At 38.9% G+C, this 25,888-nt stretch overlaps 1 protein-coding gene across 3 annotated transcripts in view; it reads right to left on the bottom strand.

Annotated features, from left to right (window-relative positions):
• Window positions 1-25,888, bottom strand: part of Rtn1 (reticulon 1) — a 217,996-nt gene that overhangs the window by 5,841 nt on the left and 186,267 nt on the right. For 2 of the 3 annotated variants that reach the window (XM_076848347.2, XM_076848348.2), the window contains 5 exons: window positions 5,051-5,258; window positions 2,292-2,430; window positions 797-866; window positions 249-295; window positions 105-163 (listed from right to left, as the gene is read on the bottom strand). In XM_076848347.2, the coding sequence (XP_076704462.2) occupies window positions 105-163; window positions 249-295; window positions 797-866; window positions 2,292-2,430; window positions 5,051-5,258 (523 nt within the window). Of the gene's footprint in view, window positions 1-104; window positions 164-248; window positions 296-796; window positions 867-2,291; window positions 2,431-5,050; window positions 5,259-18,740; window positions 18,802-25,888 lie in introns of those variants that run through there. The other variant, XM_076848349.2, reaches the window with a different exon arrangement.

Raw genomic sequence — 25,888 nt, 5'->3', positions numbered from 1 at the left:
CCCTCACCTATTATTTTACTATCATTTTATTACACCTATCTAATCCATTCAAAGGCCTGCTTAAGACAGTGACTCCTCTTTATGAATCTTGCTGGACAACTTACTTTGCCACGACAGCATTTATGTGAGTCCTCACAAGTCCCAGATATTGGTCAATCTGTGCCTACAAAGAAAGAAATAATGAGCATACCCAATGACCCCATGTGGTCAAAATTTAACATGAATGTCTGACATCACAGAGAACTTACCTGGTGTTTGACATACACTACAGGTAGAGTAAACATTGAAACCACAGCTGGGATGAAAAACAAATGCAGTGTTAAAATTCTGAGAGTTATCAATAGTAATAAGTTCATAGATACATATTACATAGTCATGTGATATTGCAAAATTATTTGGAATAACTAGGATAACAGGGCAGTTATAAAGAAAGTAAAAGGACGCTGAGCCCTTTACAGATATCATTATTCCTGAATGAGGGTAAGCTGTGCCCTCTGAAGATGAAAATGCATCTCTATCCATAACTAGAACTATAGGCAGATATATTTAGAAATCAAATATAACGCATTGTGGATGAAGGGGGGGAAAGCCCTTCAGACTTAGAAATTCACTGCTGATATATAATATATAATAGATTCTTTAATTGAACTGTGATACTAAGGAAAATGCTCTGTAGTCAGGGATCCGGAATTTGTCCCTGGGGACTTATCAGAACAAGCTAAATGCTAACAGCCTAGGAAGCCCCTGTTCTCAGGGGGTGTGAAGGAAGTCACGATGCCCTCTTGTCCATCCTTACCCATGAGCAGCAGGGTCAGGCCATTGAAGAGGGCGCCAACGTAAGTCAGGAGCCACATCAGGACAGCAAACTGAAGAAAGAAAGGATGATCAGAGCTCCGAAGCTGTCCCTGACGGACTGGAACCTCATATTGTTAAGGTTTAGATTAGCATCAATTTTTCTAATTAGCATTTCAATTTTTTCCCATAATTAGGATTTCTGATTAAAATTTTTGGGATTACAATTATAGGTAAAGGGAAATGAATGTCAATAGAATGATTTCAATAGGAAATGAGAGAGCGATAGGTGTTTTAAAGTCCATCATGGAATCACCAAAAGAAGGTTGTCATTAGCTTCTTTGGAAACCTTTGGATAATGCTGTTATAACATTTGAGGGAAATGGTAGTCTAGTCTAACACCTGCTTCTGTATGGACCCATGATTTAAAAATGGTTTTTATATTTCTCAATGGTTAAATAAAATCAAAAGAAGAGAAAAAATGATATGTTAAATGATATTAAATTCAATTTTAAGTGTCCATCAGTAAAGTTTTACTGGTGCACAATCACAATCTTCCACTGCTGTATTGTCTTTTGCTACTTTTGGGCCACAATGACAAAACTGGGTAGCAGAGCATTGCTTGCAAAGCCCCAAATATTTACTATCTAGTTCTTTGGAGAGAAGGATTGCTGACCCCTGCTGTAGCTCATTTTTACATAGCAAATGGGAACATTACCTGAGAAGCTCTAGGACAGGTAATTATCATCTCCTGGTTTCTGCCTTTAGTAACTCCTGTAAGTCACCATTCCTTTCAATTACCTCAAGGATCAAGAGCACACCTCTCACTTTTCCTCTGCCCTTCCTTGAGCAGTTACCAGGCCACCCCTAGTGCAAGACCCCATGCCAGGGTATGTACAGAGTGCACATGGAGGACAGAGAACTCAGAGTCCTTGTCCTGGCTACCTTGACTCTGCTCACAGCCTTGCTGAATCATGATGAGTTATCACCAGAGTATAAAGCCCAGGACCCAGGTCCTCACACACACTATTTAGAGCCTACTTCTGCTCTTCAGATGGCTCTGCCTCAGGACACTCAGAGATCAATCATTAGTAGAGTCCAGAGTTTTTTCCAATGAAGAAGTATGTGTGTATTTTTACATTCCTGAAACTTGATTTTTATTTTAAAATTAATTTTAGAAAATTGGGCAAGGAGTCAAAAATGGTTTAAGGACGGACATCCTGATATACTATAAAAAGAACAGAATTAGTTGTATGATCTGGAGTTGATCCTAGCTCTGCCAGACAAGTGGGCAGCCTTGGATAAGTGTCTTAACCTTTCGGAGACAGTTATGTTTTCTGTAAAATGAAGAGATGGAGTCCATGATGCCATAGAACAGGAGATTTTCTGACTCTAGAACTTTAGCATAATCTTCCCCATTATGTGGCAGTTTTAATATTTCACTTCTAGAGGAAAACAAAATCTTAAGATCATAAAGCAAAGGGCTTAAGGCAACATACTTTTAAGGAATCCACCAGGTCCTGGACCAGGAAGAGCCTCCGGAGCTCTTTCAGTGTGCCGTTCACATAGAGCTGCAGGCAGTCCGTGTACTTCTGAATCTGTTCCTGGGACAGGGTGATCTCAAGCTCCAGGTAGGCCCTGTCAACAGACCATAGCATCAGAGAACCCCATCAGAGGGATGGCACACAGGCAGGTACATCCCGGGGCCAGGTGAGTGTTCCTTCTCTCATCTGAGGCAGTGGGTGGCCAGCTCTAAGGGTCATGTCAGTGGCTAAAGGGCACCATACTCTCTGGCTTCCTGTGCATAGGGAACACACGAACAGGGGTGGGAGAGCATTATGACTGTTTCTGTCCACTGAAGATAGCATTACAGCCTGAGCTGATAATTCACAGAAACTGGCTGGGACTGGAGGGAAAAAAACAATGCAAAACAGCTCATTTGGTAAATTCTACATGACTGCATGGAAAGCATAGTCTTCTTTAAATAATTGAGCTATTTGAAAATCCTAGCTGCCAATTATTGTTCCTCATTAAAACTCTTAAGAATGCATGTTTAAATTCTGTAATTTATTTCCAAGTTTATCTAGGGAGCACTGGAAACTCAGGAGACCTGGATCATATTAAAATGCTCATTGGTTCTAGTGAGTGAATGGCACTTTTAGAAGTGGGATTTTTAATTTGTTAAATTTAACTCATGGGTTGCTAAAATACATCAAATGCAATATATTTACTTATAAAATAAAAATATATTAAAAACCCAACCTAAGGTTCCCCTGTTTCTGTGCAGAAGTCCAGCTGCCCTCTCGATCCCTGCCTCTGCTCTTTCAAGAGGGCACTTTGCCTTCTTAGAGGGAAACTGTTGGAGTTCTTAAAGGCCTGCTTAACTCTGGGAGTGGAGAAGAAAAGGGCAAAGCAACACTTGGCCTGAGATGTAAGGAATGTTGTGGACTGAATGCTGTGTCCCCTCAAAATTCATATGTTGGAATTCTCACCTCCAGTGATGGATGGAATTTTGATGTGGGGCTTTGGTAGGTGCTTAGGTTAAGAGGAAGAAGCCCTCATCAAAGGGACCTGTGAGAGCTCTTTTACCCTCTTTCTGCCTTGTGAGGACTCAATCAGAAGACAGCAGTCTGCAACCCAACCATGTGGGCATCTGGTTTTGGACTTCGCAGCCTCCACAACTGTGAGAAATAAATTTCTGTGTTTAAGCCACCCAATTTATAGTAGTTTGTTAAAGCAGCCTGAACTAATTCAGGGAGTTTACATTTAAATGCAATGGCTCAAAAAAGAAAGAAGGAAAAGGAAAAATAGTGATCTGTATAGATACTGTGTTCTGATTCAAAATATACTGAGTCAGTTGTTCCTTTTAATGATCAAAATGACTCAGCCAAAGGAAATTTTAATATTTTAAATCTGTCCTCTGAAGGAAGCATAACCAGGTATGAGAGGGAATAAGTCAAATGAGAGCTAAGTCCCCCATGTGATAGCCTGGGGGCCAAGAATGTGGTGGGAACAGCGTGGTTGAACACACTGAATGTTGAATGATGAAGGGAGAGACTGGGACAGAGAGAAGGATGAAGATGTGGACTGGTCACCAGTGAGGTCCACTCAAGTAGGTGTTGTGTATGCCACTTGTGTGGCCAGGCTGTAGCCCCGAAGACCCACTAACTCAGCATTAGAAGGACAATAACACTGTAACCCACATGGTAACACTGTCTGACACTGAGTCAGGAGAGGCTGGGAAGAAATGTCTGAGAGCAGCCTTTTCCCTTTGTCCACAGCACCTGCAAACAGGCATCATTTTCCCTGTGAAGAGCCCGGTGTCACTGAAGCCTTGGTGAGGGAGAGCCAGGACAGATAGAGAGGTGGCATCAGTGAATACCCAGGGCCGTTCAGAAGCCATTCTGCAGTAGCACCTACATGTCTCATTTAGGACTCAGAACTGTCCCTTGGTTGGTTACAGAGGTGAGGACAACCTTGGTGAACTTGCATTCTGGGGCCAGCCAGCAGGTGAGGGGGTGGTACTGATGGTCAATGCTCTGAGTGTCCTGGTTTACAAGTTGGAGGATAAACTTTGGTGGAGCTGGGTGGATGCTGCTGGCCGGGATAACACTGCCCTTTGCCCTCTTGCATGTGTCCTCTTAATAGATTGCCTCCCTTTAAAAAATTTCCTTCTTTTTGATACTCATTCCAATTATATTTCCCCAGTAGAAAAATTCAGAGGAGGGCATATGATAAGATTGTTCATGAGCCTTGGACCCCTCAGATGGTTGGCCCTTTGGTCTTAAATTTCCAGAGACAGCATGGAAATAAAAATCAAACACCCTAGCTCTGGTTCTGTGCTGTTTACTGGACATGTGACCTTGTGAGTGTCATTTTGCTTCTTGGAACTCCAGTTTTTCCACCTGTAAATAGGGATTATAATGTCTGCCCAGCCTTCTTTATAGAGTGGGGGGAATTAGTAATTGATGGAGTACTCTTTCAATGATAAATTATTTTACAAATATAATGGATTATGATTACTTTTGGTAATTAAAGTACAAAAACTCAACACAGCAATAAGTATTAGAATAAGAATAAGGAAGTTTGCTTCAGAAATCCACCAACAGTGTTAGATAGTAAAGCCAGGGTATTAGGTGAGACTCTAGGAGGTCTGTTGGGTCTCAGAGAAACATGCCCCAGTGCACCTGTGGGTTGGAGTGGGGGCAGAGGAGGAGCCTGGGAAGGCAGGGCTTGCTGGGCAGGTGGGGACACTCACTTGAAAGGGTGGCCCTCGTCGGTTTTCTGCACAGCTTGTAAGACAGACTTGTAGATGCGGAAACTGATGGTGGCTGAGAGCGCAGCCAAGGCCAGGTAGGCCACAACGCTCACCACGCTGAACTGGGTCAGGGAGAAGAGCAGCAGCAGGAAGCTCCCAAACACGATCCCAGTCTGCTTGATGTCCCGCCAGTACAGCAGGTCGATAGCTGTGGGGAGGGGACACAAACACACACACCACTGAACTCTAGCACTGCCAGAAGTAAGCTGCTGGTTCTGTCCACCCAGCTGCCAGTACAGCAGATTCCCACTGGGCTTTTGGATTCCTAAATGCAAGCCAGTGGACAGATGGCTGCACCAAAGGGCACTTACTGACATTCCATTTCAGTTTGGAAAACTCTTTTCCATTTCTGGGGATAGTTCACAAATTCACAAAGACTCCAGTCACCATCTCTCTATGGGTATATTTCCATGGGCTACAGCATCTATTCAGAGGCTGGAATTATGTGGCTTTCAAATAGAGGATTCTGTGAAGTACCTGACATCCTGTGGATGTCATTGATTATGTGCACATCTTCATGCCCTGCTGACAATTTTATGTCTCAGTGACGGCCTGTAGATATATACATTGGTCATACAAAAAGGTCCATGCTGATCAGAAAGGGCAGCAATCATGAAAATAGAGGTTTGGAGGGAGTGGTATTTTTGGAACACAGAGAGAGGTCTGCAAGACCTTGGCCTCTAAACACAGGCAAAACTGCAGGGCTAGTGGCTGTCTTGACAAACCCTAGAGCTGATATTTGGATTGAGCTTTTGCACATGATTTGTTTGCTTACATTCTATGATTTGAAAAGCCAGGAATGCAAACTTTAAAATCTATATCACATATATCATTCAGTTATCATTATCTTTCAATGTATAAACAAAAAACTAACTTCAAAAGAATAGAGCTAACCAGATGTGGCGGTACATGCCTGTAATCTCAGGACTCGGTGGGCTGAGGCAGGAAGATTGCAAGTTCAAAGCCAGCCTCAGCAATTAGTGAGCTCTTAAGCAACTTGGCAGTATCCTGTCTCCAAATGAAAAAGGAAAAAAAAAAAAAAGGGCTGGGGATGTGACTTAGTAGTAAAGAACCCCTGGGTTCAATTCCAGTACCAAAAATAAATAAATAAAGCCATGCTTCAAATTTGTAATACAAATGGAAATATTTTGAATATTTGAGTTACCAGGATATGAAAAAAGCATGCAAACCTTACTGAAGAATCTCTGCAAGTTCATTATCCTATTAAGCAAGTAGCAAATGGTCTTTATTGAATGTCATATCAATTCTCCAGATGAGAAAATAAGAAACAAATTTCCCATATGACAGTCAGATGTAAGCTGTAGTGGCTTAGACTGTCAGCTTCCCATGCATTGTACCTGGAAACACCTGGTTTGGATTTAGATTCCAGTCATTTTCTCAAAGGAAAACAGAGATAACCATGTTGAAGAAAGCAGGGAGCACAGTGGCACATACCTGTTCCATTATTCATGAGTGTGCAGTTAGCTGAAAGACCATACAGGTTGAATATTCCTTGTCCAAAATGCCTGGGACTAGAAGTATTTTGGATAACTTTTGGATTTGGAAACAGTTGAATATACATGATGAGATATCTTGGGGCTGTGACCCAAGTCTAAACATGAAATTCATTTATGTTTTATGTACCCCTTATACCCATAGTCTTGAAGGGTAACATTAGATGCTATTTTTAATATTCTGTGCATGAAATAGTGTCATGGTGTGGAATTTTTCACTTGTGTGGTTGCATTGACACTCAAAAAGTTTTGTATTTTGTATTTTTCATTTAGGGTTGTTCAATCTGTATTGTTGTCACAAACATTAGTGACAGTCCAAGGCTAAAGACATACCCTCCACATAGAAACCCCTTGCTCACAGCAGGCTTGCCTCTGGCTGGTTGGGTGCAGATCAGGGGTTGAGAAATGAAAGGCTGTTTATAATAGGCTGAGGACATTTCTGGCAGTATGAAGCTGGGAAGAGAATTTATTCCCTATCCACCACCACTGTGTTCCACAAAGACATTAACTCAAAGATTCTAGTAGGCAGTCATTGTTGGGCAAAAACATGGTTTCTTTTCTCCTGCAGCACTTCTGCAATGTATAACATAACATGCAAGCATGTTTTGGAGTGGGAAAAAACATATATATATATATACACACACATAAATATATATATATGTAAATATATTAATATAAATATATATGTAAATATATAAATATAAATAAATATATATATAATTTTTTTCTCTTTTGAGGAAGGCCAACTTACATATAGGTTTCCAGAGACCAAGGAGAGTATTGCTTCTCTAAAGCTTCTCTCTTCTGCCTGCCCCAATTACCAGTCACATTGACTATTAGAAATTCATTCCTTTGAATAACCCCTTTTCTATCTTCAAAGTGGCTGTCATCATCATGATCTTTATTTAATGCAAAAGATGCAGGAATAAGACAATATTAAAGATTTGCTTGTCAACAATACAGTTCAAATGAGTTCACCAAAATAATTCTCCTTTTAAGAGAGTTTATGAGGACAGAACATCAAAATATAATCGTTTTGGCTGGGCGCGGTAGCACACGCCTGTAATCCCAGCGGCTCTGGAGGCTGAGGCAGGAGAATCACGAGTTCAAAGCCAGCCTCAGCAATGGTGAGGTGCTAAGCAACTCAGGGAGACCCTGTTTTTAAATAAAATAGAAAATAGGGCTGGGGATGTGGCTTAGTGGTTGAGTGCCCCTGGATTCAATCCCCAGTACCAAATAATAATAATAATAATAATAATAATAATAATAATAATAATAATAATTTTCAGGCAGATCAGAGGATCTTTCGGAAGATATACCTGCAGTAAACCTCTGGACCCCTGAGGAGAAAGGATAGAAGGGAAGAATAGGGATTTCCACAGAAGCCTGGGGTTGAGTAGGTCCAGAGGCAGAGGTGAAAATGGGCCTCGGCCTAGGTTTAGACCAGCAACACTAAAGGACTTTGGGAACCTGGAGTCTCTAGTATTTACTCTGTTTGGTGCAAGAGGAGAGGCAAATGGGAATAAATAAGAGAATGAAACACCACCATTTAGAGGTATCACTGAACTGTGTCTTCCTATACACTTACTTTCTGAACCAGTATTCACTGATCAAGAACTAAGTGCCTGGTTTTGTGCCAGCATTAAGGACATAAAAATAAATGAATTGCAAAAAGCAAAACAAAAAACAAAAAAAAACATGCAAATAAATAAGAAATAAATTGTAATCTGTTTTACGATGCCCACAGACTCAGATGGCAAGCACATCTGGAAGTCAATGCATGAGAAGGCAGCGTGAGTTTTGCTGAAGGAGGTACTCTTAGTGCTGGGGGAGGTGGTTTACCCACCTGTGATATATATAGGGGTATAGGAAACCATACAAATAGTTTTCAGACAAAGAAGAGACAGAATTAGCTGTTTTCAAGCTAATTCCCACTGAATGGATTGCCTAACACCTGCCAACAATGGCACAACTTCTAGAAAAGCCTTCTACAACTCTAGTCACCTGTTCAAAGAGCTGAGAAGATGGGCACCCAGTTTGGGCTCTCCTGAAAGACTCTGTGGACAGAGAGGTTAGCCAAATCACATTAGTTTGGTGAAGAGTCATCATCTTCCAGCGAGGCTTCCAAACGATTTGTGAAGTTCCAAGAGTCTTTTACTTAGGAGCTCAACAGAAGAATTATCTTAAGGCAATGGGCGGTGGATTCTGGGTACTCTGTGACAAGATTATCTATTTACACAAACTCTGAAATGTTCAAAGCATTTGCATATATAGCCTCATTTAAACTCCATGATGAACTTCATTAGACTGGTAATCTATCAAGCCAGGAAGTTAAAAGTTAAAAAACTTGTATACTGACTAGGTAATACAAGAAGCCTAACCAACTCCTAAATTTTATGCTTCTCTCCTACTGTATGTTAAATGTCCCCCAAAGTTATGCAAAATTGATTTTGGACAACTTAATTATATTTAAAACTGCCTTCGAACTAGCTATTTAAAGTGAAAACTAGCTTTTAAGTGAAAACTAGTCATTACCCATAGTTATTGATCATTCATTATCTAGGAAGCATAAGAATCAAGCAATCATAAAATGATGCTCCTTTTTAAGGGAACTTAAGGTAAAAACGGGAATCATTGAACACCCATTCAAAGAAAGCTTGACTTGATGCCAATATGTTTTGTCTTGTCAATGGTGGCAAAAGTTGAATTTGGATGGAGTGTGCTGAAATTGATGAGGGAAGAGGGGATGGGATGGTTTATAAACATGAGGAATAATTGGTAAAGGCGATGGGGTGGATAAAAGGAAATATTATAAAGGATTAGTTGACAAGAATGGTGACTAATTAGCTGAGGAAAAAAGGAATCAGATCTCATTAAGGGTGAAAGCAGCATTTCAAAGCCTGGTAACTGAGAGATTAGCATCACTGGAAAAAATAGGGAATTTGAGGGTGAACTGATTTGGAGGAAAGATGACACTTGTTTTTAAACCAGATTCTGACATGATGATGTGGAAGCCAGGCATTTTGACACAACCTGGGTCAGAGATGAGATAGCAATTACGGATGGATTAAGGCTGATAATTACACACCATGCTAACTAATTTTTTAAAAGCCTGGAACTTAAATGATATTTTTTTTTGGCTTTATCACAGTATCCCAGAGTTAAGATGGTCCTTAATGTCACAAATCTATTAAAATTCAGATGAATTTGTACAGTAGGCAACTGGAAATGTAGGACTGAGATTTGGTAAATGGGGTAGAATTTTTCCATTTGGATGTATTTGGGGTAGAAATGATTGCAGCCACGAGTGTGGAGGAAATCTTCAATGGGAGGCTACAGATGCAATTTAGGATGAAACCATAGAAAGTCCTTAGTATTAGAAAGGGCAACCACAGTAAGTAGGTTAGAGCAGCCAGGAAGAAGAAATTTTCTAAAGGGTCAGCAAGGAACACTGAATTTAGAGCCAGCAGAGAGCAGTGTTAGGAGGAGTGGGCGTGGGAGCCCACTGTAAGGGGTTGCGAAAGTGGTGGGAGTTAATTCACAATAATAAAGAAGATCTGGTGAGTAGCAGCAACAAGTAGTCCTTCAGTTTGAGCAAAATCTGGGAATGTTGGTGCAAAGGGAGAGTGAGGATTCTGGAAAGAGAAGATATTTGATTAAAGCAAAGTCTCAGAGGGCAGGAAAGGATGGAATTAATTAGTCACAGCTCTTTTCAAAGAAGGGAGAAGAAAGAAGGGATGGGAGAGACATTCAGGGAAGGGATGGGTGTGGCTACACTGTGTTAAGATGGACAGGAAGTAAACTTTACCTAAAGTGGCTTCAGGTAAATTAATTCAAATTCTCCCTGGAAAATGAGTCATAAGGCTTTCCTGAGACTGAGGAGGTTAGGTAGTATGGCTTCACAAGAGTAAGATCTGTGTTGAACAGTACAATTGGGTAAAGCACTTGACTGTGGCTGGTCCCAAAGGAGGTGTTCTGAAAATATAGACTACATACTGGGTTTCATACTAATTACATATTGAAAGGATAACACTTTTGAACATGTTGGACTAAACAAAATATATCAGCAAAGTTAACTTTACTTATTTAATTTTTTATGTGGCTACTAGAAAGTTTAAAGTTATCTATGTGTTTCACATTATATTTCCATTGGATCATGCTGCTACAAAGAGATATAGTAAGGATATGAAAGAAAGAAATAGAAAGACTACCCAAAAGCAGAGAGAGTGTAGTTAAAATAAAGGATTTCTAGTGGATAAGGTCTACAGGTTAGATGCTGGGAGCTCTGATCAGTGAGTGGTGGGGCTGACCCAGGTTAGTTGACCTAAGGCACGGGTTGGAGAAGACTAAAATCCAAGAGGACAGAATTGATACAAACAACCCTGGACTCAGGCTAGGAATGACTGGACAGTTGGGGACTGATGGGCTGGCACAGTGGCAATAGCTATGTGTGATCAGGTGGCAGGCAAATGGCCCGAAGCTCTGATGTTGGAGTGAGAAGAGTAGGAGGTGACTAAGTTGTGATCAGAGAGGTTCTATGCACTGAATCTGCTGTGTAAATGCCGGTTTTTCACATTTTATTTTTGCTTAGAATGATGTAAATTTGTGTAGGAAGCTTTATTGTACCTGCTGTGGCTTAATACAGTCTGTCCCTGCTGAAATTCACTTTGAATTTTAATGTTTATTGTGAAGAATTACAAAGGTGGAAACTTAATCTGACCATGGTATTTTTAGAATGGGGGCTTTGGGGAGGGGATTAGAATTAGATAAGGTCATTAGACTGAAGCTCCCATGATTGAAAACTGGTGCCTTTAGAAGAAGAGAGGGAGAGACCAGGACACACAGACACAAATGTGTGTGCTCCTGTCTCTTGCCATGGGATACCCGGCACTGCCTGGGGACTTTGTCAGCAAAAAGGTCATCACCAGATGCAGGCCCTCAACCTTGGACCTCTAGAACCATGTGCCCAAATAAACCTCTTTTCTTTAAATCTTACCCATTTTGTTGTGATATTAGCAACAGAAAATGGACTAAGACACTACCTGATGTGGGAGAGTAGGTATTTCAATAAAGTTTACTTAGAACTCAAGAAAGAAAAATGCAAGCAATTCTGTAACTGCAACAAATTATTCTCAAGTGGTCTTTGAGTACAATGAAATATAAATAGGTTTTCTTTTCTTTTAAAAAATATCCTCCTAACACAGAAAATCCAGGTGAGAATTTAAACATCTGAGCACAGTCACTAAGCCCACTCACTAGGACAGGCATACTACTGTATGTTACTTTGATAATTATAAAAAAAAAATCAAAGCTACTTTGCCAAAAACTGAGAGGCAACACTTTGGCTTTGAAATGATGCATCATTGAGTCCTGTGAACTTGATAAATGGACTCTAGTAATGTCATTTTGGTCCCCAACCACAGATAAGAGCATATACGGAAGCCCACTTGGGACAATGCAGTTAAGGGTGAATTGACAGATTTGAAGAATCCCAATACCAAAAACCCAAAATACCAAAACCAGTTCTCCCCTCATTTTCCAGAATCTAGTTAACAACAAAAAAGAAAAAATAAGAGAAGCAATCCAAGATTAGAATTAATAGCTAAATAGAAATTAACTCCTATGTCAAATTTCTATGAAGGCCTTTAGTGCAGTCTGAAGTTTTGGTTTGGGAAACTATTTTAGACACATTCAATTACATGACCCAATAGTGGCTGAAGTATTCATAAGTTTATTAAAAATGCAAGAACTGAAAAGACAGTGTTGCAGCTATTCATAAATTATTTACAAGACAAAATGTGCTATAAGTAGATAATATGAAATGGCAATAAATTGTGCACAATTGTCCGCATTATGGCATTACATTCTTAAATGTATTTTATATTACATCTTGGTTCAGAAAAGATCAAGAAAATGACAAGTTAACTTGTCATTTTAAAAAGGCTACTTTTAAAAAGGCAAAGTGAGAACTGTAAGAAATTCCTGCTTGTAGAAATATCAGCATTCCAACAAAAGAATTATTGACACATGATGTGCTATTGACTTTTATTTACTTTTTAGCAAACTTTAAATTATCTGACTATGATATCTGACTACCCTATCCACAGAATGAGGAGACTCACAAACCTCATCTCTCTCCAACCCAGTGTTGGAAGCCAGTTTCTGAGTGACTTTCATGAAGCAAACAATATGTGAACAAGAAGAAACAGAAGTAACTTTGCCTACCTTAATCTTCCCTTATTTTACATGAAAAGAGAAATATAATGGAAGTAAATGTAATAAAATACTTGAAACGTACACAGAGACCTTCAAAGGTGACATTTTCTATTCAAGTAACGTATGAATTTCATTTATCAAGATTATTACACAAAGATTGAAATTTTAAAGGCTAATTTAGGAGCACTAAACCAGAGGGGAGGCTGCTGGCAAGGACTTTTGCTGGGAAGACAGCTACACGGATTCCATTTTCCCAGCCCTTCCCTCACACCTCTTAAATACAGCCAATATGACTGTGGAGAGAAAAATGCCAACACTATTTCTAGATGTTTCAATAACTCTGTGGATGTTTTGAAAGAGAAGACACACAAAGGCTGGTGTTTCCTATCCACAATAAAAGAGCATAGCATTCAATCCCCTACCCTAAATGGAGCTTTGGTGGAACTAAAGGAAATGAAGAATTTGATTGTCAAAGGCTCAGCCAACAGCAATCTCTAGTACTTTTGTCTCATGACAGACAAAAGCCAGTGCACTATTCCCCAATGGCTATTCCTCAGGTTAGACCAAAAGCAAGACCTATTCACATAGGTCTTACCTGTGTGAAGGCGAATAGGATTTCTGTTTGCTAGTTCTCATGGTTAGGATGGTAGTATTCCCAGCATCTCCCTGCTGTGATATCAACATGATGATACCTAGGCCCGGGGTTGCCATGCTGGAGGGTCTGATCAAGAGGTGAAATGGGCAGGGCCACGTATTTCAGACAGTTGGCCAGCTTGGTCTGCAAAAGCTCTAGCAAAGCCAGGAGGTTCACTTACAGTTTGCCCTGAGATCTAAGGAAGAAATAACCATACAGAGGGAAAAAGAGGCTTTGCAAACAAGGTGGATGAGACATAAAGAAAGAGTGTCTTGATTTATTTTTCCTTTCTTCAAGCTTTCTGACCAGATCAAAATATAAAATTGTTCATTTGGTTTTTGGTCAGCAGTCCTAATAACCAAAGTATTTTAATTCTGTGTCCACTTTCCGAAAATCTACCATAGTAGTGGAAGAGAAAAGAACCTTGAAGGAAGACAGCAATTTTTTTCAAAAAAGAATATATTTAATTTTTTGATCAAGATTGTAATGGTAAAAATGGTAAAAAATTTTTTAAACTATAGATATAAGAAAAGCAATGATCTGTCATCATACCTCTGTCCCAATCATTAAAATGTTATGCTCTTCCTGATGTTGGTTGTTATTAGAGTTGAGATTTGCTCATCTGCAATTTGGTGAACAGTCTCTTGAAGGAAGGAGATAAAACATGACCACATTTGAAACCTGTCCACTCTGAAATGTATTTAATTGTGATAAAGTCATAATTGGGATAAAGAGTAGAATCTGTCAAATTTGCACTTTTCATTTGTTCAAAATTAATACTAGTTTTAGCAAAGAACTTGTAAGTAATGTTAGAATTTCCCCCTCCCCTTTGGCAATATAGGAAATAAGGAAGAGTTCTATTTCATGAAACAACAATACAACCTGTCTCAGATTCAACTTAAAAGATACAGCTCAAATATTTTGGGAAATTAGAACTCTATACTTCTAAGTTTTAAAACTAACAATTTTCTTATTTGAAATATATGTTATAAATTTAGAATATAACTATCAAGCCTTTAAAGCCATTTTTATAGCTGTTGCCCAGGCAGAAGATGATTTTTCAAGACTCATGTCAAATTCTTAGCTTTCAGATTATGAGCTTAATTACAAAGCAGTCATGTTTCTTCAAATGGCTGAGTATACTTCCATAAAAACCGGAAAAGTGAAATTTGTAAATAATATATGGGGCCAAATATGCACACAATTTAGAGATCAGGTTGAGAAGATGGGAAATTTGGTTGTGAGATATACTTAATTATTTTCAGAAAAAAGATTAGATATCCTGAAGACTGTACCTCCAACAGACAGGTCCATTGTGGACTCTGTCGCTGCTTGGCTCTTTAATTATTCAAATGAGCACCTTTCAGAACAGATTGCTCTCAAGCATTCCCACAAGGCATTGTAAGCCAGCATTGAATTTCTACAAGATTTGATTGTCTTCTCCAGGAAGAGTTCCATCCTCCACAATAACCCACATGCTAGAGTGGCTGTGACAAACTGCCACACACAGCCCACTAGGAGGTGAGGCCCATCCTTAGCCCCAAGCACAATAGGTATCAGCCGCCATTCCTAAGTATCCTACTAGGTGAATCTGTTAGCACAGGGAAATCTGGGAGGAAAATTATCTTTAAAGTACAGATGGAACCACATGGATGGATAGTTCTGATGAAACTTTGCTCCCTGGCATAGTATCATTTATGTAGAAAAAAAAAAATGTAGGCTTTAGGATCAGAGTGCCCTGTTCAGGACCCAGTTATGTCCTGGGATGAATCACTGATCCTCTCAGCCTTAAAACCCTCCATTTCCTCCTCTATACAGAAGAGTGATGTCATGGAAGCCAAGTGAAGAGAAGGCATGCCACGGGAGCTTAGGACAGCAACTGAATTCAGGATGATGAAGTGAGGACCAAAACAACCATGGTGGAAACTGGGCAAGATCCCTGCCCCACGATGCTAAGGTTTGTTTTATTTAAACAAAAAAGAACCTACGTGAAAATGTCTCAGATGAGATAGAGAGGAGTTCATTTCCTGTAACACAGCATTAGTAACACAGGTGGCCTGTGTTGGTATGGGGCACATGCTGGATTGGAAGCCAAAGGAGTCAGCTTTTACTACTTCATTTGCTACTTATCACAAAATATTGGGCAAGTCACTCAACTCCTCCAACCCTCATGATGTCCAAGAGTAAACTGGAAACATCAAGTGACATGTTTGGTAAAATGAAAACTGAGTTTTTCATTTGGCAACAATGAAAACAAGGAGTTGTTAAGCCCGCACAATTGCCATTGCACAGATAATTCATATCTTTAGAAAGGCATTAGGGGAAAAGCCATCTATCTCAGGGGCAGATGGCAGAACAGTGAGAAGTGAAGGCCTCTGGCATCACTAGCTGTGTCCCTGAGAGAGGCCTGTCATCACCTGTAAATGAGGATAATGAAACCTACATGTCAGAATCTGAGAGGATTAAGCACAACAATTTAAGTAAAGCGAGTGGCAAATGTGCCCTATAAATATTAGTATTGTTGGGCCCTGTAAAATATTATCTATCTCTCTCTATATATATGTTGCATTAGATTATTGTTTTAGCTCATTTTGTTTTCACTGAGTAGAATATGCTTTGATTTGTTAACCTCTTTTTGGTCAATAAATCTTAAACTGGAAATGGAATCTATAACATAATATAATGTAGACTTTTAGCATTTAAACATTCTTGTCCATAGCTGAAATGATTTTATCAAGATTATATAAACAGATACATAGAGAGACTCTTTGCACCTGTATTTTAGTTTTTATGATACATTGTAATTAATTTCAGTGGAATCTTCATGGAATATTCAATCTACTGCAATTTCTCCCTGAAATCAGATATCTAAAGCTCACATTACGTATTTCCTCTCAAAAAAAAAAAAAAAAAAAAAAGCTCACTTCCTAATACTTCCTGAGGACATTTTCAATGGTATTACACCGACTTCTTTTTGACTGTATTCTCAGCTTTTCCTAGATCACACCCTTGCCATCATTGGAACCCTGGACCTCTGCTGTCCCATGGATTATTACCCACCAGTGGCTGCAACCCTCGTTGCATATTAAACTCACTTGAGGACTGTTTAAAAAATACTGCCAATGCTTGGCTCAAATAAATGAGGATCTCTAGAGTGGGACCCAGGCATCCTTTGGCTTTTAAAGCTCCCTAGGTGATTCTAATGTGTAGCAGGCGTTAAGAACAACTGTTTTTAATGAGGAGGAAATTAAAGTGAAGAAGATACATTGAAATTGTTAAAGAAAAACATCTTTTAGGTTTAGTTTAGATAAAAGTTTTCACAGTGGGGATAAAAAAAGTCATAATTAATTTCTTACTATTTCTTTTTTGTGCCAATAAACCCACCCACCCAGTCAGTTATTAGTCACTTTTCAAGATAATGGCTTTGTTCTATATGACACAAGGAAATCAATGATACTAAAGATGACCAAAGGTCACTGAGCGTAAAAGATCCTAAAGGATCTTGAATTAATCTTCATAAATAGCTACACATTGGAAATGAACATGAATGCCTTCAATGGATGAATTATGGCATTTGATGTGAATTTCTGATTATAAATGTCCATGTTTTTTTTTTTTAACATTCCCCCAACCCCCAGAGAAAGTCAACACAAAACACATAGGACTGTACTGAAATAATGTCTGTCCTATATCTTGTACACATAAAACAGAAACCTGCCATCTTTTGGTATCTACTTTTGTTTAGAAGAAACTCATAGTCTAACAACCAGTCTTTATGTCCAATGAAACTTGATATTCTATGGAGCCCAGATTGTCAAGTGTGTATATATGAAATAAACTGATGGGTCTAAACATGTAGGGAGGAAATGTTACAAGGAATTTTCACAGCTGCCTTCTCTATTAAACATATGCTATTCTATGTAGTTGTCATCATTTTCCAAATATATGACCCTTGATTGTTGTACATTTCTTATTTATTGGCTTTTAAATTTATGGTCCATCTATTTACTTTTGACAATTTTATTTCCAACAGACACACACAATGTGAAGTAAACTACTATATTTTATGTCGATGCCGCCCAATCCAACAAACAAGAGGCTGAGCAAGCATGCTTTCAATTCTGAAATATCTTTACTTTTTCTTAAAAAATATACTAAAGAAAAACTCCCCACAGGTATTAAAGATGAAAAAGAAACCTATTCTTTCAGTGACATAAAATTACTAGGGGAAGATGGCCAAGTTTAAAAAAAAAAAAAATCAGCTGCTGCTTCAGAGTATTCTTGGTCCCCTGAGGGCTGCTGCAAAACCCTGCAGGTTACATCCAAACGCCTTATTCAGAACCATATTTGTTAAACATCAAAAAACACTTCACCTTATAGACACCCAAGTTTGCGACACACAATTCATTCTTGCAAATTATCTTTCTCCTTATCATCTTTCACTGAGCTAAGTGAGGGGCAGAATTTTAATGTAACAAAGGAGAGATGGATGTGTGAAGTATGAGGCTGAATAAAAATGGCTGAAAAGCAATCCAAGCGAGGCTGGAGGGTGGCCACACCCAGTGCTAATATGGACTGTTTCAAAATAAATCTGTTATACCAGAGGGCAGCCGCCACTGTTTTGTTATTTCCCTCCATTTATTCTATAGAATCCAATTATTAATAAATGGTAGTTAAGGGTTACTCGGATGACAGACAAAAACACCGAAATATTTTAAAGTGAGCCTTTCTAATATGTGGCTACGCCATCATATTTTCAGGATTTGGAGAACTAGTCTACATTTCCGGTCTCCTTTGTGTGACCACAAATAACGACCCTGAAATGGGTGTGTCCCTCTTAAAAGGATGTTCTAAAGCCCTCAGTTAATGGTTCTGCTAGGAGATTGCAACCTTTAAGCAGAATGGGATGCACGAAACAATAAGAAGCACTTTAACTCCTGGGGTCAGAAAAGATTAAACAAGTACTGAATGATAACGCCAAAGGAGCTTCCTAAGGAGGCAAATGATGCATTATTTAAAATATCAGCACTGCCACAAGACAACAAAAGGTAAAGGTAAAAAAAAAAAAAAAAAAAAAGACGAAAAAGAAAAGAAAAAAACACCATTCATTTTGATTTTTGAAATAACAGGTTTACTCCCCCCAACAGAAAGCTCTTGAGTGTAAAGCATGCATGAGTCCCACAGGTGAAATGATGCACAATGGACGAGTCCGGATCCCGGGATTCGCGTGCGCCGCAGGCATGCACTACTGAAATAAAGAGAATACCCTGACTTTTCCAGTTGCTCCACACACAGTCCATCTTGGTGGAATCGGCAGTGGCCTGCATCGTGCGGGCTTTGGGGGCTCGCAGTTCCTCTCCTCGGGGGCACTGAGCTTGCACTCAGGCGTGGTGCCCCGGCTGCAGCAGCTGGGCTCGCGGTGGCCGCGCGGCTGCAGACAGACTGAGGCTGCACCAGGCGCGCGCGGCTAGGGGCGGGCGGGCGCGGCGCGGCGCCGCAGTCTGCGCGGTAGCGAATCAGCGAGGCGCGGCCCCGGAGCCGCCTGCGCGCGCGGGGATGCGGGCGCCGCTCGACGCCAAAGAGTAGGCTGGGCGGTCTTTGAGGGGGGAGCTGCCCCCGGAGAGTGTTAAGCCGCTTATGAACGCAAGGACACGCAGGCTGGCTGGATGTAGGAGAATTGGGAGAAGGGGACTGAAAAAGGGCCAAGGATGAGGGTGGTTGTTAAGAGAACCTGGGCTCTTCTGACTGGTGTAGGGCATGTTCTGGAAATTTCTAAGACACCAGTTGGCAAGTACATTTGTAGTACAAATGCCAAGCTTGCAATAGAATGCCCCCTAGTCATCCTACCGTTCACTCACCTCTCTCTAATTCTAATAGTGGGGCCATGATAAATTTTAATTGCCTGGACTCTTCCAAAGAAGTGCCAAAATCTCTCCCTCTTTTGGAATACTGCACAAATCCTTTGTTGTCAAGCTGCAGTCATTGGAGAGAAAGCCCAGTTGCTCAGGGCTGTGTTATTTCTCGCGTTGCTCCTCTACTCTTGATGTGTTTAGGCATTGGATAAATAAATATCAGAATGTTTTAACTTTAGGCTCAAGGTCAGAGACTTTGACAGTGACAATTGCAGTGACAATCCAGGGGTGTCCCAGGGACATTCAAAAAAACTCAGGGAAGCAAAGGACATTTTGTGTAAACAGTGTCATCTTTGGGATTGGACACTCAGGGTGGTGCGCATTTGGGAGATAAGGTTGGTTACCAAGAGTAGTTAAAGATTTCAGGAATTCCTAATTAAAATGCAAATGTCAAAGGAAGGATTGATGACCTATACTCAAATCTTAGCCTAAAATATCTTATCACAAGACCTTGGGAGACTGGATTGGGGGTGGGCGTGTTTTCATGGGGAAAGGGTAGATTCAGCAAACAGAAAAGGCCTGGCATGTGGGCATTTTCGGGAAGAGGGTCTTTTCAGTAGATAAGACACAACGTGATGGCCTTGGGGAAATATCAAAGAAAGAGTTCCTTGTCACTAAAACAAACTTCCTGTGTTTTGTTGTGGCATTGGATCTCTCTGCCTGGTGGAACCTTCATGATTCCTCCCTAGTTCGCAGAAGGTTTTTTTTTCAGACCCAAATCTACATTTACATATTCTATGCCAGCAAAGGCCTAGGGACGGTAATCCCAAATTATACTTGTAGACATGACTTATCTTTCATTTTTATGAAGCATACAGACTTTAAAATATGATCTTGGGAATCATGCATATTTTATTCAAAAAGCTTCCGGAGAAACCAGCTGGACCCCTCTGCATATCTTTGTAACATATCTGAAATTATTTTTGAGGAAGCTTCATAAGTATGACTGCAGGAAGATTATAGGACGATTGGGCAGCTGATGTCTCCTATGTGGTGTGGGGTGTGTGTCAGAGCACTGACAGAACTGATGGGGTAGAAAAACAGTGACCACATTATTACAAAGCACTTTTCAAAATAGCCACCTCTAGAGACATTAGTGACTTTTAAAATTTGTGTTTCCTGGCCCCAGTCCAATTGTTTTTTGTCGTTGTTGTCATTGTCATTTTGGGGAATTTAGTTGGCCAATTTCTCAAAAAGACTGGTAGACAATGACGAACTGATCAGCAGCGAATTCTTACTGCATTATGCAGGACAAGACTCAAAAGGAAGGAGAAGGCAGCACAGGAGTTTGTCAGGTGAACTGTTATTGCCAAGGCTACTTTTCAGTTGTGAATCTTTGGACCCTTAGCCACTAGGAGGCACTGCCAGTCCATTGATATCCTCAGTCTTCAGTCCTAAGTTCAGAAGGTGCCAGTAGGTAGAGGGGCAACAGTGAAATGCACAAGCCCTTAGCCAGGCATGGTGGACATGGCTGCAATCCCAGCAACTTGAGAGGCTGAGATAGGAGGATTTCTAATTTGAGGCCATACTGGACATTTTAGTGAGATCCTAAGCAACTTAGCGAGTAACTGTCTTAAATAAAAAGGGCTGGGGTTATAAATCAGTGATAGAATGTCCCTGGGTTAAATCCTTAGTAACCCACCCACACACAACACACACAGAGAGCTACACAAACCCTAGGAGTCTACTCTATTACCATGCATAGCTAATCAGACAGTCTGCACAGTGTGCATTGCTTATCTCAGCAGCAATCTGACTGTTACACATCCCTAAAAGGAACCACAGGCAGAGGTAAGTTCTCCTTCAAGTAGAGGATAGATTATGTCAGACCTCTTGGGCTATGCATTTTCATTGACCACAAAGTCGACCTTGGAATGTCAGCCTAGCTTTGAAAGGCCAGATTCTTTTCAATCATGGAGAAAAATCTTGACAGCACATGAAAAACCAATAAAGTAGCCTGATAGAAAGTTGAGGAATAAGACAACAGACAGCACAGACAAGATTCCCACTAGTGGGACACAAATTGAGGGGCTTTTGGTTAATGCACAGGTAGCAAGTGAAACATTAATGAACTTATTAAGGCAAAGATATCAGTGAACGAAGATCACTTGACTGGAAATCACTGAATGTGTGTGTGGCAGAAGTTAGTTATATGACCTTCAGCAAGTCATTTGTCATCCCTCTCTCATAATAAGTTATAGCTTTGGGTGTTTGTTTGTATGTAATAATAAGAATTTATTTCCCATAAACATTATAAATGGGTGCTTTCTTTGCACAAATGCCCACTCTGTTAATTGAGAGCTCTTGCCAAGGTCAAAATGATCAAATGGGTAGAAAAGATATGTAAATTTTCCTAAAGCAGTGAAAGAAAACAAAAAGCAAAAGAAAGCTTACTAAAAGCAGGCAGGAACTGTCACTATCTTTAAACCAGTGGAGAACAGACGGGCTTTGTATATAGCCACCTCCGAACTTGGTTTAGGTGCCTGCCAGGAAAGGAAGTGATTTCTTTAGTTTTCAGGATGAAATCATGCATTAGGCAGTCTGTTTGAAGGAAAAGCAAAACAGTCAAGTTTTATTATCTCATCCCACATCAAGATGAGTGTAGAAGGCTGGCATGCCCAGAGTGACTGTATGGTGTCTGTCTGCTGTAGCATCAGAATTTTATTGTTGAGAAGCAGTGGCACCTCCACAGATACATTTAGTCAACAAATACTTATTGAACACCTAGTATGTGCTATACACTGTTGCAGGCATGGAGCAAAGTTCCTTGGTTTAAAAAGTTTATATGCTAGTGGGGGGGCGGAGAAATAATAAAAGTGCTAAATACTATTTCGTTGGAGACAAATATGGAAAAATAAAGCAGGTAAAAGGGAATAGAGAGTGGAAATAGGTAGAAATTTTGTTATTTGTTATTTTATTATTTTATAAAAATGGTCAGTAAAAGCTCATGAGGAAAAATTGGAGCAGACACTTAAAGAAAGACCAAGAACATCATTAAGAGGTAGGGAAGAAGAGCATCCAGAAATGAACTTTTTGTGATAGACTGTAATAACTGTCAGACTATATCAAGCTTTCTCATAGAATGTCTTGATTTTTTTTTTAATGCTCTGAGAAGTGTAGCAATTGGAAGTAAAGGCACAGAGCTAAAAATATACTTCATTATGATCAAAGAACACTAAGAACTCTTTTTATGCCATATGGAATAGGGAAATTTAAAGAGACAACCAATTTGGTACATAAACTGCTGTACCAGGATAATGGATGAATTGTAGAGATTAAGACAATGGATTAGCACTTGTCATTTGCAAAGTGCTTTTCACATATGGTGTACCGTTAGTGTTTATAAGATCCCTATCAAGTAGATAGTATTTATCCTTAGTTCTGGACCCATTCAGTCATGCCACCTCAAAACATCTATACAACCCATACCAAGTGTTTGTCTCTGTAAATACAAAGAGAGCTGCTGACTGGGAACTTTAGTGTGGAGAGATTTACATATAAATAGAATTAAGCAAGCAACTGATACCTGAATAAACAGGAAACACTGTACACAAAACAGCATGGTTAGGGAGAAGAGGCTTCAGGTAAGGCATCGGAGTAGGTGATAATTAAACTGAGTTATGAACAAGAAATGGCATCACCAGTTTCAGTGACAGAGCTTTTGTGGCAGACAATTATGGAATGGGAAACTTAATTACAGACAAGAGCAGGGGCCAGATTGTGACAGGCCTAAATAGTAATATTGTCAATAAATAAGGGAGGCACTGACAAGTTCCAGGGAGTGGACTAACATGAGAAGTTGAACAATTTATCCAAATTTGAAGTTTTCCAGAATTGATAAAAGGACATAAATTATAGGGTTTATGGCAGTCCGCCAGCCCTTAACAAGATGAATAAGAAATCAATACCCCAATCCATAGCACAGTGAAACTATAAGGTGTCAAAGACAAGAAGAAAATCTTAGAAGTGAACATAAACAAAAGACAGATCACCACCAGACAAACTGCTAGACCAATAGCAGTCTTTAACAGAAGGAGAAGAGCAAAGAAAATTTCAGACAGCTAGAATTCTGTATCCAGCAAGATGGATACAGACATCTTCAGATTCATGAGGAATGAGAGAATTTACTAACTGTATAACCTGAAGAAAAATTCAGTGAAGGTGAAAAAAGAAAGAAGAAAAATGAACCTAGAAGGAAAAAGTGATATGCATGAAAGAATGCTAAGCATAAAAATTGTTTCATTTGGAGTGGTTAAAAAAGAAAGGTAGAACTACAACAGGAGACAAAAGATACCATAGGTAGGGGGAGTGATAGGAGAAACAGCATTATAGTTAATATAATCATTTATGGAGCTGGATCCAGCACCATCATCTTATTTCCTTCCTATACATTAAATCTAGTTTTGTGCCTTTACTCCTCCTTTTTTTTTAACATTTTAAAATTGATCAAGCATGTTTTAAATTAATCAATCCATTTATTTCCTCTAATAGTTATATAGCTGTACCTTTTCAACATTTTAGTGATCATTCTAAAAGCTACAATGTTCATCCTTAATTTATTCCAATCAGACTCCACTTTATCTTAAATTAGTAAGTTTATAATTTCCTGTACAATACAAGAATTTTATAACAGTAAACTCCCTTTATTCCTTGCCCTGTTTGTTGTGGGGTTGTTCTATATATTACAAACACCAAAGGATATAATTTTTGTTGTTTTAAAGTCAATAGTATTTTATATTACTCTTTCCCAGTGTTTTTCACCTCCCCTTAGAGTATCATATCTCTATCTGGGATTCTTTTCTTTCAAGTCAAAGAATTTTCTTTACTATTTTATAATTGAGGTCATAGCATTCAATTATATCAGCTTTTGTCTCTCTGACAAAACCTTTATTTATCTTTCATATATGGTAGTTTCATGGGCAAAGAACTCTAATTTGGCAGGTTTTTCTTCCAGCAATTTAAAGATTTCATTCCACCAATTCCTGGTTTTTATAGTTTCAGCTGAAAAATTAAAAAAAAAAAAACTCATTTTCTTGTTGCTTCTTGCAAAGTAATTTTTATATTTTTAAAATTTTTTTTTACTTTTAGCTCTGATTTTATGAGGTTTGATTATAATAGTCTGATGTTTGCTTTGGGATCTGTTGAGCTTCTTGAATCTGTTGATGATTCCTTTTAGTGGGTTTCAATAAAAATATTTCTGTTTTCTTCAAATATTCCTTCTGACCCATTTTCTCATTTTCTTCTGGGAATCCAATTATTCATATGTTAGGCCTTCTAAAGATGGCTCAGATGTCTCTTGTGCTCTGCTTTGTTCTTTTCATGTTTCACCTACCATTTTGGATATTTGCTGTTGATCTCTGGGTTCATTAGTTTTGATTTTTTTTTGTGTGTGTTTAAACCTCTATAAAATGCAGCCAAATAAGTCTTATATTCAGAAATTTTACTTCTTTGCTTCTAGGAATTTCACTTAAAAAATAGATCCAGCTTATCTGTCGAAGTTCTCTATTTTCTTTAACATATTTATGAGTTATTTTAAAGTCATTTATATGCTATGCATATCTGTGAGTTTGCGTCTATTATTTTGTGTGTGTTTGTTTCTTTTGTTTCCTGTTTCACTTGATTATTGGCTGCCTCTTCTCTAATTATATTTGTGCTATAATAGATATCATATATAAAAACCATAAAGACTGACATTTGATGCTATTTTCTTTCAAAAAGGCTTCCCCCATCCTCTATTAACTAAGATAAAGGGTTGATTAGTTGATTAGAAACCTAGTCAAAGTAGGTTTCAGTTTTAGTTAGACTCAGTCCACCTCTGGTTTCCTTTTTCTTGTGATATTTATAATGTATTGTTTTATGTCGTCTTTCCAGTAGATTTACAATCAACACAACTCCTCAGTCTCAGCACATAGTCATATATTTGGGGCTCCTCAAGATTCCTGTGCATCATGTCAAGTCATACAACTGTCAAAAGTTTCATAGGTTTTCTGTCACCCAGTAGAATTCCTTTACCTAGGCCACATCTGATATTCAGCTAGTGCCTAATTTTGGTAAATGCTCCTGCAGAAGAAAATGATCAGTGATGTATGCTTACCTAGAAGTAGCTCTCTTCTCATTTCTTGAATTTTAGTTTATCTCATCTTTATTACTTCCCAAATCATCTAAAGTCTTTGCAAATGAAATTATTATTTCTATAATTTGTTCATATTTTTCTAGTGGTTGCAACAGGGATAGTGGCTTACGACTATTTACTCCATTATACTTTGAATTAGGATATTTGCATTTAGAAATTTTAAATTTTATTAATAAATACTCTAATTAATGAATCAAAGAGAAAACATGTTGGAAAGTAAAAACTTTTAGAAACACTGAAAATGTCACATATCCATTGTGTAGAATAAGCTAAAGCTGTATTTACTGGGATATTATACTTCTAAATGTATAAATATATAAAAGAAAAACAAACAGAAAATTAATGAGCTAGATGCTCAACATAAGAAGT

Source organism: Callospermophilus lateralis, chromosome 3 (assembly GCF_048772815.1).
Source record: "Callospermophilus lateralis isolate mCalLat2 chromosome 3, mCalLat2.hap1, whole genome shotgun sequence".
NCBI classification, from domain to species: domain Eukaryota; kingdom Metazoa; phylum Chordata; class Mammalia; order Rodentia; family Sciuridae; genus Callospermophilus; species Callospermophilus lateralis.
Note: the sequence above shows the minus strand (reverse complement) of the source record. Positions and strands in the feature narration are given on the sequence as shown.